The sequence below is a fragment of the Zonotrichia albicollis genome, chromosome 11, assembly GCF_047830755.1.
Source record: "Zonotrichia albicollis isolate bZonAlb1 chromosome 11, bZonAlb1.hap1, whole genome shotgun sequence".
Lineage (NCBI taxonomy): Eukaryota > Metazoa > Chordata > Aves > Passeriformes > Passerellidae > Zonotrichia > Zonotrichia albicollis.
The window spans coordinates 8,462,190-8,477,982 of NC_133829.1; the positions used below are offsets into that span (position 1 = coordinate 8,462,190).

At 49.3% G+C, this 15,793-nt stretch overlaps 2 protein-coding genes across 3 annotated transcripts in view; both read left to right on the top strand.

Moving 5' to 3' along the window:
- Positions 1–6,244: 6,244 nt before the first annotated feature.
- LOC106629227 (uncharacterized) overlaps positions 6,245–15,793 on the top strand; it is a 46,133-nt gene continuing 36,584 nt past the window's right edge. Inside the window, exons 1-8 of the mRNA XM_074549760.1 lie at positions 6,245–6,852; positions 7,557–7,568; positions 9,294–9,549; positions 9,833–10,702; positions 10,971–11,124; positions 11,455–11,624; positions 11,933–12,095; positions 12,910–13,143. Coding sequence (XP_074405861.1) covers positions 6,245–6,852; positions 7,557–7,568; positions 9,294–9,549; positions 9,833–10,702; positions 10,971–11,124; positions 11,455–11,624; positions 11,933–11,968 — 2,106 coding nt within the window. The 3' untranslated portion in view covers positions 11,969–12,095; positions 12,910–13,143. The remainder of the gene's footprint in view (positions 6,853–7,556; positions 7,569–9,293; positions 9,550–9,832; positions 10,703–10,970; positions 11,125–11,454; positions 11,625–11,932; positions 12,096–12,909; positions 13,144–15,793) is intronic.
- The window catches only part of CEMIP (cell migration inducing hyaluronidase 1), a 98,996-nt gene continuing 92,552 nt past the window's right edge, over positions 9,350–15,793 (top strand). For both annotated transcript variants that reach the window (XM_074549256.1, XM_074549258.1), the window contains exon 1: positions 9,350–9,549. The gene's annotated coding sequence lies outside the window, so the exon portion shown is untranslated. The remainder of the gene's footprint in view (positions 9,550–15,793) is intronic.

Sequence of the window (15,793 nt, forward strand, 5' to 3'; positions counted from 1 at the left end):
ACAGCATTACTTGATAGAGTAAGCTGGGTATGTAAATCCAATGTGCAAGAGGTTATGTTTAAGTGGTGTTCAGCTGGTTCTAAGAGATGAAAAATCATGATTCATTGCCTGGAAGAAATATTTGAACATAGTTGTTATGAATTCCTACAACAGGCCTGCAGTTAATTTTCAGTGCAAGTGTGCATTGTCTTTGATTATTGCCTTGGCCCTATTACTGCAAAAGAGGAAAAACTTGTATTTTCACTTGCAGTGAAATGAGGACATGCATCCTGGGCCACATCACCAGGATCCTTAGACTGGATTTGGGCATCAGTGTTGTCTAGTTGTGACTTTTAACTGTCCCAAGCAGCAGGGACCCCAGCAGTTCTCATGGTGACTTTGCCAGCCAAAATTGCCAGGTTTTGCCTAATCCCCACCTCAAGCTCAGCACTTCCCTCCTGTATTTTAAATAAATATTCAGATACTTGTCTGATTTTATATATATTTATTGTACCTTCACAAATCCACAGTGATTTTCTTCCATTCCTACATGTGTTGTTCCTGGGACTGTAGCCCTGTGAAACCAAGCTGCTGTGTGTGGTACAGGTATTCAAGGTAATGTTGAAAGAGTCAGCCTGTCCCTGTAGTGACCTGGGGATTTTTACCTAATTAGCTCTGGTTTTTGGTACCCACAATGAACTTTGTGTTGCTCTGAAACCTCAGTCTACAATGTTTCTTCTCCTTGTGACTGTCTGTAGCTACCTTTTAACAAACTGCTATTTCTAACCTGTTCCCTATAAATTGTTCTTTTGATTAATACTTTTCCAACTTCTGAAGTAATTTTGTGACTTGTCTTTGCATTTGCTTTGCTTTTTGCCAGTATTGCTCTGTTAATGAGAACCCTGAATATGAATTCAGTATGGTTTTTTTATGTCCCATGCTCTCTGCAGCTGCAGGTGCAGCTCACAATGTCCTGGCTGAACATGGATTTCCACTTGTACTATCTTTTATTTACCTGAATTCCTTCTTAACTGATTCTCAGAGGGGCCTCAGTCTTCTGGCTTCTGCATTGTCTGGTTTGGTTTGTGAAGTTCATCTGCATTAAACTAACACAGATGTTTTGCTCTTAATTAAAATGTTAATGACCTATCATTGGTCCACTGGTATGGATCTTCTTTCCTCTCTTCTAATTCAGTAATTCGTTTACCTGTTTCTTTCCTTAAATAATTTTCCTTATAACCCTCTTCTCATCCAATAGTTCTTAAATGAATTCTGTTTTTTTTCTGATGTATGCACTGCACAAAATAAATGCTGATAGTGAGCTGCTTTGTATTATAAACTTGTATCAAAGTTTTAAGCATTTCAAAAGACTGCTGGTCAACCTTGGAACTATTAGTTGAAAAAGTGTGGCCAAGTCATGAAGATGCATTTTCATCCATGACAGTGAATTTCAGGTCCTCATTATTTTAAAGAAAAAGATGTTTTAAAAAATTTTTTAAATACTTTAGTTTTTAAACTATAGGAAAGGGGATGATGTGAGGTTATGAAAAACAAATTTTGGGCTTAAAAAAATAGTCTGTTCCAGCAAACTGCTAACATGATGTAATTTAAATGTATAATGTGAGCCTTTACAAGAACTTGTTATGCATATTTTAGAGCTATCAAGGTGTCACTGTAAAAATGGCTCTGTGTGCCTGGATAAATTATGCAACGGGTCTCCCAAAGGTGTGAATGATCACTAACATTTTGTTGTTGATGGGGATGCTCTGTCCATTTTTCCTGTGTGACTGACCATTTTTGTTCGTGTAGTGCAGCCACGGGTGATGTACAGCTTGTTTGCAGAAAGGTAAGATGTGCTACATCTGTTTACTCTCAGTAGTTGTCTCGTGTTTGTGCTTTGGAAAAGCCGGAGGAGAATATTTGTTACAGCTTCAAAGGTGTGGTTTTTCAAGGACTCTGATATGTATTGTTCTAAAATTTATGTAACTGATACAAATTTAACTTGTGCTCACCTGGAGGCCTGTTACTTGTGTCGCCTCTGCTGCGGTTTTGTTCCTCGTCCTTCCATGTCACTCCTGTAACTTGTGCCAGCTCTGCTCGGGGTGCTGACCCTGGAACTCCAAATACCCAAACCTGTATTTATGCTTAGCATTGTACACATCTATGAACTCTGTATTGCATTTGCTTTTTCTAAATGGTGCTAAACATAGAAGTAGAGACCCAATGTACTTGCTTCCTCTGGTTATTCGTTCAGCCGGAAAACTCGATTGTTCTCACTTGGAAAACACTTTCTTCCCCAGGTCTATTCCTGTGAAAGCAAGCCAATGATCTCAGTTAAGCCCATTTAACTCATTTCTCTATGTCCTATGTGGAACTCTCCAAACATTTTAGCTCTGAAATTTAGCTCCAATGCAGTCGTTTGTGCTCCAGCCCTGGATAAGGGTGGGGTGGCTCTTTGATGGTGGGCACTTCACTGTTGGGAATGAGGTCAGGCACAGAAACTCCCTGCTGGGTCCGTGTTGCTTTCCAAGTCCAGTGGTAATACTGAGGTCAGATGGGTGTGAATTTCAAAGCAGGAGGTTGTACTTGGGTCTCACAGCTTGGGTACCACAGTAAAAAGCAGGAGCTGGTCCTTGCAGCAGGAGAGTGAGCCCTTCTCCCTTGACTCTGCAGTTTTGCAGATGAGTTTATGCAGTAATCAAATTAATTTTGGAGGAAGTGTAAGGGTAACATGCCTGCTGTCTTTAAAAAAAGAAACTCCAAGAAGACCCCTATACCATTAGAAGGTCAATTATAAATTACCTTGTGGTTCCTGGAAGGGTAAAAGTGCTTTGGTCTGGGTTTCCTCGGGGGCGCTGGGGGCTGGGAGTGCATTGCATCTCTTTCTGGAGTGAAGCCGTGTGCTGGCTGTCCCTGCGTGGGACGGGGCCGCCCTTCCCTCTCTCCGGAGGCCGGAGCATCCCCGCTGTCCCGGGCCGTGCCCTGGTTGTGTCCTGGGAATTCCCCGCTCCGCGCCCAGCAGCGCTCGGGCTGCGCTGCGCCCGGCCAGGCTGCTCCAGCGGGGCGGGGAGGGCTCGGCGGGGCCGCCCCGCTGCTGCTCCTGCGGATGGCGGTGATGGTGATGTTGGTGGGCGGAGGGCGAGGGCGCTGCCGGGGACAGGAGGAGCGCGGAGCCGCTGGATCCCAGGCTTGCTCTGTCAGGAGAAGCAGCGGAAGGAGCACACTCCTCTGGATTACACTTGGACCTCAAGGCAAACATAGGTGGCTTGGTTTGCTGTGCCTCTGGAGGTGACTGCATGCAGTGGGTCTTCCTTCATTTTCTCCTTTTGTTTCTAGGCCTTATTAGTTTAAGAGCTGCTTTTAACTAAGAAGACATCTATCCATAGTTTTGCTTATCCTAAATGACGTTTTTCATGGCAGTTTGTTCTTGGAACTTGCAGAGTTGCTAAAAGATTTAACATCGCTTACATTTCAAGTGACTCTGCTGCTGCAGTGCCATTAGGAATGCTTTGGATCTGCCCTTGGGATCTTTGCTTCAGACCAGGACCAGTGGGATGGCAGTAGTGCCTAATGTCCTCCTCTGTATGGTAAAATATAACTGCTAGGACTAAGCTAAGTAATACACTATTATATTCCAGGGATGAGTTACAGCCGTGAATGTGCATTTTGATACATGGAATTCCAACATATCAATAGAACGCTTAACTAATACAATTACAAGTGGCAAGCAATGCCCTGGACCCTAAGTCACAACTACTTGAAAGTTGATAACTTTAATCTTGAATCAGATAAATAACAAACCTAAAGCTTCTCAAACATGCTGATCTGGGATGCCCCTTTAGGATATAGAAAAACAGTCTAAAAAATTTTGTTGTCTGCTTAGAAATGAAAGGAAAGGCTTCAGGCACATTCCAGGGCTCCCAGGACATGACCTCCAGCCTTCAGCAGGATGCAGTTACATTAAAACATTCACCATTTCAAACACTCTTGGCAGCATGCCGCTGAGTTTTGGGTTCCTTGTCCCTTTTAATTATCAGAGCTTTCTTTTGTGTTTGCAGCCCTACTTATCGTGAAGTCCCAGCCTACTTATGTTGCATGTAATTGCTTTATTGATCCATTCCCAGAGTGTAAATTGAACCTTTGGGCTCGGCCTGGAGGAACGAGAGCTGGATAGGGGCACTGCTTTAGAAGAAAATGTAATCTCCATAGAGTTCCAGTTGTCCCTTACAGCACCTTTTTATCAACAGGATGAAGTTGCTGTGGCCTTTGAGCAGCAACAGCTTCACCTGGGTACACCAGACTAATGGTTTTAATCAGCAGGCAGAGACAAGGAGAAGCCAGAAAGCAAAATGGAGCCTTTAAACCCAAGTTACACCTGTTGGAAAAACAGAGTCTGTGCTGGACCCTGGGACTAGACCAACAGTGCAAATATAGAAATTTCCTTTTTCAATCAAATGTAAAACAGTCTTTAACAAGAACAGCATCTTGAACAACTTTTTAAAATATTTTTCAGAAAATTAATATGGAATAGTAAATTTTCTTTTGGTGATTGGGTTAAGTTTTTTTGGGGAGGGGGAAGGGGAAATCTGTGCAGTCTTTGAGGGTTTGTATTAATAATGAAGATAGTTTTCCTGAGCATTAAAGAAAAGAGTACTTTAAATGAAAAATTATATATAACCATTATTACATTACCTAAAACTTATTACCTAAAACATATTACCTAAAACATATTTATCATACATCTCTTGATTTGGCCTGTTGAAATATTCACTGTTTGTCAAAGTGGTGCAGAGATCTGTATCCAGGACTGCAGCAGAACATCCATAAATGTAGTTTTGTACACATATCTTCTGAGGAAACAAACTCTCTGGGATTCTTTATTGTTTATGTGTAATAGGTTCACTGTATTTATAATTATTTCAGAACATAGCCCGAATCCCAGAAGTTCTCTGTGGGACATGGATTTTGAAAGACTGTTGCCCAGTAAGAAAACCCTTCCTGGGACTGTGGGCCCTTATAAACCCTCCAGCCTGGTCAGAAGCAGCTCTCTCTTGAGTTATCACAGGAGAAGTTTGCTAAGTCAGACCCTGGGCCAGAAGCCACCAGAAAAGCGCTTGTCCAGTGAAGTATTCCTTAAATCCTTCAGATATATTTTATGGATACCTTTGGACCTAGGAATCTCTCTTGGTTTTGCAGCTGTGATCAAAATGCCAACCTACTCAAAATTCATATCAGTGCCCTCAAGGTGATCCAGCACAAGGTGAAGCTGTTCTTGCTATACAAGATGCTCCAGCTCCTCAGGAATATGGGAGTGTTGTCTCAATGCCAGCAGTCCAAGCTTTCTCTCTGATCCAGAAGCAAATGTTTAAACCAAGAAAAATGCCAATAAAGCCCAAAGAGGAACAAACTGGTAGGTACACAAGGAGGAGATGTGGATTTGGTATCTCAAACACTTTCTGGTGCTGGCTGACAGGAACAGCAGGGCAGGTGAGGGGTGGGCATTGCTGGGTGCAGCCTGGTTTGGGTGGGTCCTGTGCTGTGCCAGGAGCTGCACTCAGTGCCTGGGCTGAGAGACAGCTGGGCTTGGCAAGGTCAGGGAAAGATGGGCAGGAATCAATAGTGGGATGGGCAGGGTCAGTGAAGGATGGGCAGGATTGCCAGGGGATGGGTAGGACCACTGGACGATGGCCAGGACCAGTGAAGGATGGGCAGGACCAGTGAAGGATAGCCAGGATCAGTGAGGGATGGGCAGTGTCGCTGGAGGATGGCCAGGATCAGTGAAAGATATAGCCAGAACCACTGGAGGAAGGGCAGGATCAGTGAAGGATGTCCGGGACTGCTGCAGGATGGGCAAGATCAGTGAAGGATGGGCAGGACCCCTGCAGGATGGGCAGGGTCAGTGAAGGATGGGCAGGGTCAGTGAAGGATGGGCAGGACCCTGCAGGATGGGCAGGACCACTGCAGGATGGGCAGGGTCAGTGAAGGATGGGCAGGATCGGTGAAGGATGGGCAGGATCGATAGAGGATGGGCAGGATCGGTGAAGGATGGGCAGGGTCAGTGAAGGATGGGCAGGATCGATAGAGGATGGGCAGGATCGGTGAAGGATGGGCAGGATCAGTGCAAGATGGGCAGGATCGATAGAGGATGGGCAGGATCGGTGAAGGATGGGCAGGATCAGTGCAGGATGGGCAGGATCGATAGAGGATGGGCAGGATTGTTGAAGGATGGGCAGGGTCAGTGCAGGATGGGCAGGGTCAGTCCAGGATGGGCAGGATCGATAGAGGATGGGCAGGATCGGTGAAGGATGGGCAGGGTCAGTGCAGGATGGGCAGGGTCGCGGTGGCCGCGCGGGCTCCGGCCGGGCCGCGGGGCAGCGGCTGTGCAAGGGCGCCGCCTCCCGGCCACCCGCGGCTCTGCAGGGACGGTCGGCGCCCGTGTCCCCCCGTGTGTTCCCGTGCCCTCCATGTGTCACCCTTGTATTCCTCCCCCCTTGTGTCCCCCCCCATGTTCCCCCCGTGTGTCCCCCCTGGTATCCGTGTCCCTGGGGGCTCCTGGCTTGCACACTGTGGCGTGCCCCCCGCTGCCGGAGTTATCCCTCGGGGCCCCCAGCGCTCCGTGGGAACGAGGTGCTGCCCAGGGGATGCTGCCTCGGTACCTCCTTCCTTTCTCGAAGGAAACAGGAAACCGCCCAGCGAGGGAGTGTGCCCGGGAAAAAATCACACAGGAGGAGCCTCCCTGCACTTGTGTGCCAGAGCTGAGTCCCTGGGCAGGGATGTCCGTGCCCTGCGAGTGAATTCCCGCACACCACTCACTCAGATTAGCTTGGTTCTCCGCCCTGGCCTTACCATGGAAATCTCAGCCATCGATATTTGGTATTGAACGCTCCAGCTGTGTTTGTAGGCAAAGCATCACAAGCACTGCAACACGCCAAGACACAGGACGGCCGAGGTTGTCTCATCCCTGGCAGCCCATTACAGAAAATGACCCATTTTTGTTTGTTAGGAGGGTAAGCACAGTTTATAACTCTCAGCAGCACTCGGAGGAGGGATCAGGTTGGTTATTTTTGTGAGGAAGAGTTACACCAGGCGTGTGTCGGAGGCAGTGAGCGTTAGTCATGATTTCTCATGTGCAGGTGTGAGGTTGCTCGGGAGTGTTCTCACGCTGTGGATGCATCCTGTAACAGAGGGCTGCGGGGTAAACTTCATCCTGGTGCTGCTGCAAAGCAGAAATCAGCTTGGGAAAATGGAATCTAAAGAGTGAAAGGGAAAGAGCTTAGCTGCCAAGCACCACTCTACAGATAGTAATGGGGGTTCTGTGTTTACCTTGACAAGAGACAGCAATTTTTAGAAAACAGGGTGATATGTTCAGTCCCTTTTATTCTGAAATTTTATTCCTTAGGACAGTGAAAACTTAATATTGGGTGAAATGGCACTGAAATATTTTATCTGAGAGTAATTCTCTCTCTCTCAAAAGAAAAAAAAAATTCAAACTAGTCTATTTCTGGCTACACCAGAGAAAATGCCTTTAATGGATTTAAACAGCGCTCACACCTTCAAGATTTTGGTTGCTTTTTCAGGAAAAGTCCCAGGTAAGCAGGACTGACTTTGGCTTTGCTGATTGTTCTGTAAGGCCTGCACAAAGCTTAGCACTCACCAAGTGCTTTCCACTTACCTCAGCTATTACCATGTTAGATTAATTGATTGGATTAGTTGATATCTCTTATTTAGCTTGCAAGTTTGTGAAATCTTTTGCATGAAGTAAATACTTTAAATAACAATGTGTGAGATTTCTAGGGCCCTGGCAGATTTAAAAGGTTCAGGTCCTCTTCAAATTTTGCACTTCTGCCAACATTCAGTTCAGAGAATTCAGTGTGTTTTAAGACAAAATACTCTTATTTGTCTTGTCTTGCCTGAAACTTCCACCAGTAGATAAATTTTTTCTTAAAAATGGAGTGAAACCTCCTATACTTCTGGTAACAGCTCTGTGTTCCCATGACCTGCATTCATATGTGTCATTTTCAGATAAGGGGGAGGCACAACGCTGACTAATGCTGCTTTTTTGGAAGGAAAATGACAAAAGCTATTTGAGACAGGAATAGAAGTGCCAGCACTGAATGACAGATGAACAGCTGGTAGCAAAGGTGGCAGCTCTAGCATTTCCCTGTGTTTGTGGAGTATTGAAACAAGGGAGTGTTATCTGGATTTGTTTTTCTGGGCTTATCTTCAGGTTCAGCAATTCTCTGGGTCCCAGGACCGGGTGTAAGAGAGGGGATGGGTTTTGTTTAGCACAAGTGAGTGTCACTCCCTCACTGGAGCTGCTGCCTGGAGCAGGGGGCATGGCTGTGCCCCTCACCCACCCCCTCTGCTTCCAGTCTGTTCCCATATTTTGCCTGACAGCACTTGCTCCTTATTAACATGACTATGGCGTCTTTGTGCCCTCTGTCAGAAGAAATCCTGCGCCAGAATAAATTTCAGAGGTGACAGATTGGAACAGTTTGACCAGATGATGGCACACAAATGTCTCTGAGACCGACAGCACCTGTGGCTCTGCACCTCCTTGGCTTTGGCCCTGGGCAGCAGCAGTGGCTGCAGCCTTTGCCTCCCCACTTCTGGCTGGTCCTCTCGGGATGTTGGGCTCTGGAGTGGAGGTGAGGGATTACAACTCTGCTGTGGCTGCAGTAAAGCAGATCTCTGTGTTTATGTGTCATCCAGAAGCTCAGTTGTGCTGTATTTTAGAGCCTACGAAAAACGTGATGTTGTGGTTCATGGAAAACAAGGCAGTGTGTGACGGTCAGTGCCAGGTGAGATTGATGCCAGGTGTGACAAGTGCCATGGTCACTGAGGCTGGAGCCTTCCAAGCCAGGAAGGCAGTGCCAGCACATGGGGGTTTTGTGTCTGTGTCTTGTCGGAGCAGTTTCTCAGCCTCTTCCTCTCCCTGCAGGCTCAGTACAGGTTGATGGGTGGTGAAGTGGCCAACACCTCTCTGCTCACTCACTGTCAGGGGAGCTTTTGCAGCTGCTGCGTTACAGCATCATCCGTAGATCTGCCAGACACAGGACAGTAGAGGGTGAAACACCCCGAGGGAAGGTGCCAGAGGGGTCAGCTGCCTCCCAAGAAGGACCAAGGCACGCCAAGCCCCGGTTTAGGACATCGGGACGGGTGCTCCTCAGCGCTCTGCCCTTGCAGAGACAGCTGGCACCCAGCCGCGTTCTCTGCACGGGCTGTTGAGCCCGGCCGAGCTCCGCACAGACCCGGGGGGAGCCCGGCGAGGAGCCCGCTGCCCTCGGAGCTGGGAAAGCCTTTCTGTGCTGCAGCGGGGCATCAGGCGCCGCTCGTAGATATACGTCCAGCCTGGAGGGAACGTCCCCGGCTGGGAGGAGCCAGCGGCTGAGCCGCTGTAAACAGTGCGGGCACCGCCAGCGGTTGGGAGATGGATATAAAAAGGGAGGCGGAGGGGAGGCAGCCGGAGCGGCGGAGCGGGAGCTGCCTGCGCCTGCCTGCCCTGCCCTGCCCGGTGCGGCGGCTCCGAGCGGCTGCGGGCAGAGTCCGCGGTGGGCGCTGTCGGGACAGGTAAGTGTGTGCAGAGAAGTTTGGAGCCGCTCGTCGGGCGGCCGCTGGGTTTGTGCCGCTCCGGCTCCCTCTGTCCGCGCCGCTGTGCGCTGCTCGCCGCTCCGGGCTGCGCCGAGAGGGGACGGGGCTCTGCTTTCGCCGTTGCGACGCTAAGTGAAGGGGGAAAAGAAGGAAAAAACCCCAAAACAACGAAAGCAAAACACATCCATAGCAAAATGTGTCTTTTGGCGGCTCCGTGCAAAGTCGCGGCGCACGTGTTGCGGCCGCCCCGGGCTGCAGGTAGCGGCTGCGGGACCGCCCGGGATGCGCCGACCGGGGGAGCCCCGGGGAGCCGCGGCTCCTCCTGCCCTTCCTCCGCACCCGGACCCGGTGCCGCCGCGGGACGTGCCGTGGAGCAGAGCTCGGCCGCAGCATCAGGTCGGTACCGCGCCCTCCGCGCCCCTCGCCCCGCCGGCCCCGCCGCCGCTGCCGCCGCTCGTTTCTTGCAGGCCCTGCTCGGACGCCGCCCGCACCTCGCCCCGCAGCCACCCCCCTCCGACACCTGCCGGGCTGCCCGTGGCTCGCCGTGCGCCCCGAGGGCTCCGCCGCCTTCCCTCCCTCGTCATCCGCCACCGAGGTGAGCGGAGCCCCGAGCCCGGTGCTGCGGGGATGTCCCGGGGCTCGCCGACCGCCACCACGGGCCTCCCATCACCTTCAGCCCGCTGCATCCGCATCCGCGACGGCGGGAGCGGCGCACCGGCCCGGACCGCTGCCCTCGGAGCGCTGCCCCTGCGGCTCACGGGCCACCGAGGGGGCGGCCACGGAGGGCTGCGGGCAGAATTCGGTGTGCGTGAATCCAGCGGCATCCCGGAGCCGCACGGCCGGCACTGCCGCTCCCGGGCCCTCCCGGACAGGACTCTGCATCCCGGCCGGCCCCGAGAGGCGCTGGGGCAGCGGCGGGCTCAGCCTGGACGGCGGCACGGCACGGCTGCAGGCGGGGGCGCTTCCACAGCCACTCGCGGCCGGGCTCAACCCTTTCCTGGCCCCGCAGCCCCGGCAGGATGGTGCCGGCAGCCCTGGGACACTCGGCCGCCCGCAGCCTCACACCGGAGACGCGGCTGCTGCTGCTGCGGGACCGCCGGGGCTGCAGCGGCACCGTCCGCCCGCGCTACAGGTGAGGCGGGGGCGGGAGCGGAGCCACCATGGACAGCTCCGCAACGCCGGGGGCTCGGCCCGACCCGGGGCGGAGCGGGGCCCGGACGGGCGGGGGGCGGCGGGGACCCGGGGGGATGTGGAGGGTACCCGGGGGATGAATATGCACCGGGCCGCCCGTGCCAGAGGGAGGGGAGCTGTGCCATGCTGCACGCTCCCTCCTGCCCAAGTTCTCTGCGGGGTGGAGGGCTCGGAATGTCACCGGTTTGCTCCTTCCCTGTCTCCTTCAGGCAGTCCTGGGCGCTGGTAGGGATCAGCTTTCCAGAGCAGAAGATAAGCAGGAGTATCACAGGAGTGGAACAGGGTTAGCCATCGCCCAAAGAGATTTCCTCACACAGGACGGCACCTGTTTCACTGTTTCTGCTTTCAGTGGATGGATAAAAGGTTCAGTCTTTCCTGACAACTGCTCATCTCCTGTTGCTTTGCTCTGCTTTTCCTGTGTGGCTGCTATGAATCTGAACAATAGTATGATATGGTATGATAATCATACCATAGTCTTTGGCTCATGTGGATGTTGACTGAGCTAACAGAAGTACTCTCTCAAAGTAAAGTTTTAACTTTCTACAAAGAGATGGCACTAAGATATTTAATGGCTGGAGCACTTCTATCATGCAAAGGGTTATCTAGATCAAAAGTAAATCAGCATGCTCTTCATCTAATTGCATGATTCTGCCACGTGCAGCTGTAAAAATAATTGATTGCTTCATTTTTCAGGTGTGCCTCATAGTGGATTTAAAGTGGAAATGTCCAAAGGAATAATTCTTCATCTGGTGGATGAGGTTACAAGTTGGTTACCTGGTGACCTGGCATTGTCACTGACAGCACAGATTATTTTATGCATCAGGCTGAAGAGTTTAATCTCCTTCCTTGCCCAAGGAAAAAAGGTCAGGTGAAAATTGATGGTATGAAATATTTATTAAATATATTTTGTCTTGTCTTTTACATTCTACATTTACCTGTCTTTTAAAGTAGTTTTTGTCCCATAAACATAAGAGAGATGAAGGCCCTAATTTTATTTTAGGGCTTGAAAGTTGTAGCAGAGGCAGCAGTCCTTTGTAGCAGCCTCTGGGATCAGATACTAACAACTGGCATGTCCCCAGACTTGGTGATTGCTTAAAGGAAAGGTGTGCACTTGGCCAGAATAATTCAATAATAAAAATGATATGTTCAATAAGTTTTCTTGTTTCTACAGGCAGCCTACTTTGTCTTCACATTGGAGAAGTCATAGATGCTGTTGATATGAGGGCAGAAGTTGGTTTTCTGACCAGAAGCATATTTATTCAAGGAGAAATGCAAAATTCCTGTAATGGACAATATTAACACCAATTTTTGATACACTCGGAGGGTGCATTAAAGTGAGTGCTTTTTAATACTTTTCCTTGTAGGTGGTTTCAGATAGTTCCTCCCCTGGTTTGTAAAGCAATATAAAGCATCAAATTACCATTGTGTGTATGTGAAAAAGTGTATTTGTCTATGAAAAAGGGGGAAATTTGTTGGCCTAAAAACTAACTTGCAAGGAGACATTTTCCTCATTATGTCTCAAAAAGATGCCCTCCTAGGGGATTCCCTCGGAGGGGATTCTTTGGCAGCACTGTTGTCAGTAGGGCCCATGCAGAGCTGTCACTGATGGAATTGTGGCGCCTGCAGAGCAAACCTGCTGCCACCCTGGCTCGCAGAAGAGCTGGCTCTCAGCCTGCTGTGCTTTGCCTCTCGGTTGTCTCACGTGTCCTGGGTGCAGCCCTGCTCCTGCAGGGGCTCTGTGCAAAGTTTCTCCTGCACCAGGTGGTGGGAACCGAGGAGCTGTGCAGGTCTGGGCTGAAAACACTCGGCAGCAGGAGCTGCCAGGAAATGCAGCCTGGTGGCAAACGCTCCCCCTCTCTGCAGTTGGCAGGAGCAGCGTGTCTGTCACTGCTCCTGCTAAACTCTGCACATGCTGCCTGGCAGCTGCTCCCTGGCAGCCCCTGCCCGAGGGGTGCAGCTGCTGGCACACGGCTCTGCAGGCCCTGAGCCGCTCTGGGTGCAAGCAGGGAGCTCACACTTCCTCCTGGGACCAGCCTTCACTCTGCTAAAGTATTGCCTAATGAGAGAGGAAAAAAGCCCAAACCTGTTTTTCTTTATGTGTGTGTTTCTATTGTAATGCCTTACCTGGGTCTGCATTTGTCTCAACAGATCCTAAAGAATTTTGGCTCTGTTCACATGTCAGGAGTGGAATTGAAAAACATGGGGCAAAAAGTCCTGGGCAGTTATCCTGTGCATTTTCACCTGGCTGAGGATGTGGATGAGAGAGGAGGGTGTGAACATCCAATGCACCTCAATAACCTGGATGTGGATGAGAGAGGAGGAGATGAACATCCAATGCACCTCAATAACCTGGCTATCACCACTGCTTCTCATGGCCTTGTGGTAAGACATGTATTTTATTAGTAGCAAGTTCAGTTCTTTGCATAGCCAGGACTAAATAGCAAGAGCCATCTGTGACACAAAGATAAATCAGAATATTGAAATAAGGCATATTTTCCCCAAGAGATGTCCTGATTTCACCTCTGTTTGAGGTAGGACTGTTCCTCTGGCAGTGCAGCTGTTTGAAATAAATGTCATGTTCTCAGCACAGCCTAATTAATATGATCAGATAGATACAGTGTGATCAGATACAGGGAAATCTTTGCCATGGTAATTCTGGACAGTTTGTGATAATGAGAACTTTAATTTAAAATTAAAGAAGTGAAGTATTAATGGAGCTGACTGAAGCAATGGACCTTTAATTTGCAATGAGATAAAAAAGACAGGGCTTGTTCAAGTCAGGATAAAATGAAATATATCCCAAAATGTTCATGTGACAAAGAGAATGAAATATGAACAGAACAGACCCAAATGGTCACTTAAGTGCCAGGAAGGTCCTCAGGAACCTGGCTTTGACCTAGATCCTCACAAGGGCATTCTGAACCTAGAAAAAATGGTTACAACAAAAGCCACACATGTCCCAGCTGGAAAAGAGAGATTCCTGCTCCAGTCCCAGCATGTGCAGTTGCTGTGTGCTCTGCAGGACCCTGAGTGATATTTTGGTGTCTGTGAGCATTTCCTCATTCGCTGGGTGGGTGCTCAGGCTGACACTCCCTGACCTCCTGTGGTTTTCCTGGCAACTTTTCCTCAGTCCTGTAAGGACTGAAAAATCTTTGTAAGACACAAAATAGAAATGTGAAAGGGTCCCCTGAAAGAATGTATTCATGAAAATGCAATATAGAACCTGTACAGCACAGGAACACTCTTAATGTATTCTAAACTTGATTTGTGTTGTTCATATCACTCACAATTTTTGATTGCCTTCCCATATTTGTGATTTTCTATCTGTAGAGCCTAATTTTGTGTACAGAGTCCTTAGGTCCTTAGGAGGCTTGTCCAGTATGTGGGGATGTAGTTTAACTTGCTTTCTTCTGCTTGGGTATTAAAGCTCTGGAATTGAAGTAATGTATCTGGGATGAAAAAAAAAAAAAAAGCTTTATGCTAATAATGGTCCTTAGAAGAATGGTGCATGGCCTTGCTCTTTATCAGAACAGAGTAGATACTCAAGGGTTTATCTGCATGTGTGGGGCACAATTGAGCAATCAATAATCCAAGTGAGATCCAGCCCTGGTCATGTGGCCCTGAGGGCTTGGAGTACTTGAATCAGTGAGAAGATTTTATAGTAAAGATTAAATATGTGATTCTTTGAAAGACTCACGTGGCTTTGATCTGTAGTCATTTAAATGAAGAGTAGTTAAAATGTAATAAGCAGCTTTGCTTTAAAAGAATTTAAAATAATTTGCAGTTCCAGAGAGCAGCATGTGTATCAGAGCAAGGCAGTTAAATAACACAGACAGGCACCTGCTTCAGCATCAGATCATGAAATTCCAGCCCTTGAGGCAGAGTGAACCAGAGAGGAGGTTTTCCCCTCCCATTTCGAGGTTTTAGAGCATGTAATTTTAGATGCACGTTGCCAGAGTGGTTTGTGCTCCTCTGTGTGTGGGTCATGCCTGCACTCCCCTTCTCCATCTGCTGCTCTGAGCCAGGCTTGGCAGGCCAGCAGCAGCTGGGGTTCCTGGGGAGCTGGGAGCAGGCTGGGCTGTGCCAGGGCTGGGCACATGTCAGGCGTGTGCAGCCTGTCCTGGCCAATGTGCAGGGCAGAAGGGTCACCAATATTGTGTTGCTGGACTATTTATAATTCAGTGTTTGGAGGTGCCTTCATCATCTGGTGCTGGCCACAGTGGTTCGTGTGCCAGCATGAAGCGCTGGTGCTGGGGACAGTGTCTCATGCTGGCACACACAGTGAAATGCCGCTGTGACAGTGCTGCAGGTGGGTGCCTTTCCAGGCTTGGGTTTTCTATCAGTGATATGCTGGAATTGATCAGTTATTGGGGTTTTGTTCTGATGGCATGGACCTTTATCTCTGAGTGCTAATGGAAGTGATCTTTAAATCACATTAGTCCTGGTCACGAGAGTGATCTCTCGAGAGTGACCTCTGCAGTTTTGTGTGTGTGACTTTGCAGGGCTGCCCTGCAAGCCTGAAGATGGGACTGGTCATATTAATTGAAGCTAAAATCTGGTTTTGGATACAAGTCTGGCTTTTCATGAAGCCCTTTGAAGCACAATTAGCCAAACTGCAGCTAAATGCAGAAGAATGAAACCCTACAACTGAAATGCTGTTTGAAACAATGAGCAGTTTGTTGCTGCGCTTTTCTGTCCACAGTTAGTCTTCCATGGCCTCCTCCTGCCCTGCCCATCATTTGGGAGGCTGGAAGTGGCCAGGCTCACTGATCTTAGCAGGCTGCAGGCACGCTTGCATTTTTGTCTAAATCCATTTCCAATTTGTGATTCCAAGCCCCAGCTGGCTGGGAGGGACACGCTCAGTGTCAGCTCTCTGTTACCCAACCTGCGGCTCACTCCAAGGTGCAGTAGGGTCCTGCTGGGTTTCCAACAGCCAGTCAGGGGGAGCTGGGTACCTGTGTGCCTCAATTTGTTGTGCCTCACGTTTAACTCTCTTTTGCACACCTCACTGAGGCAGGAACAAGAGCAGCAG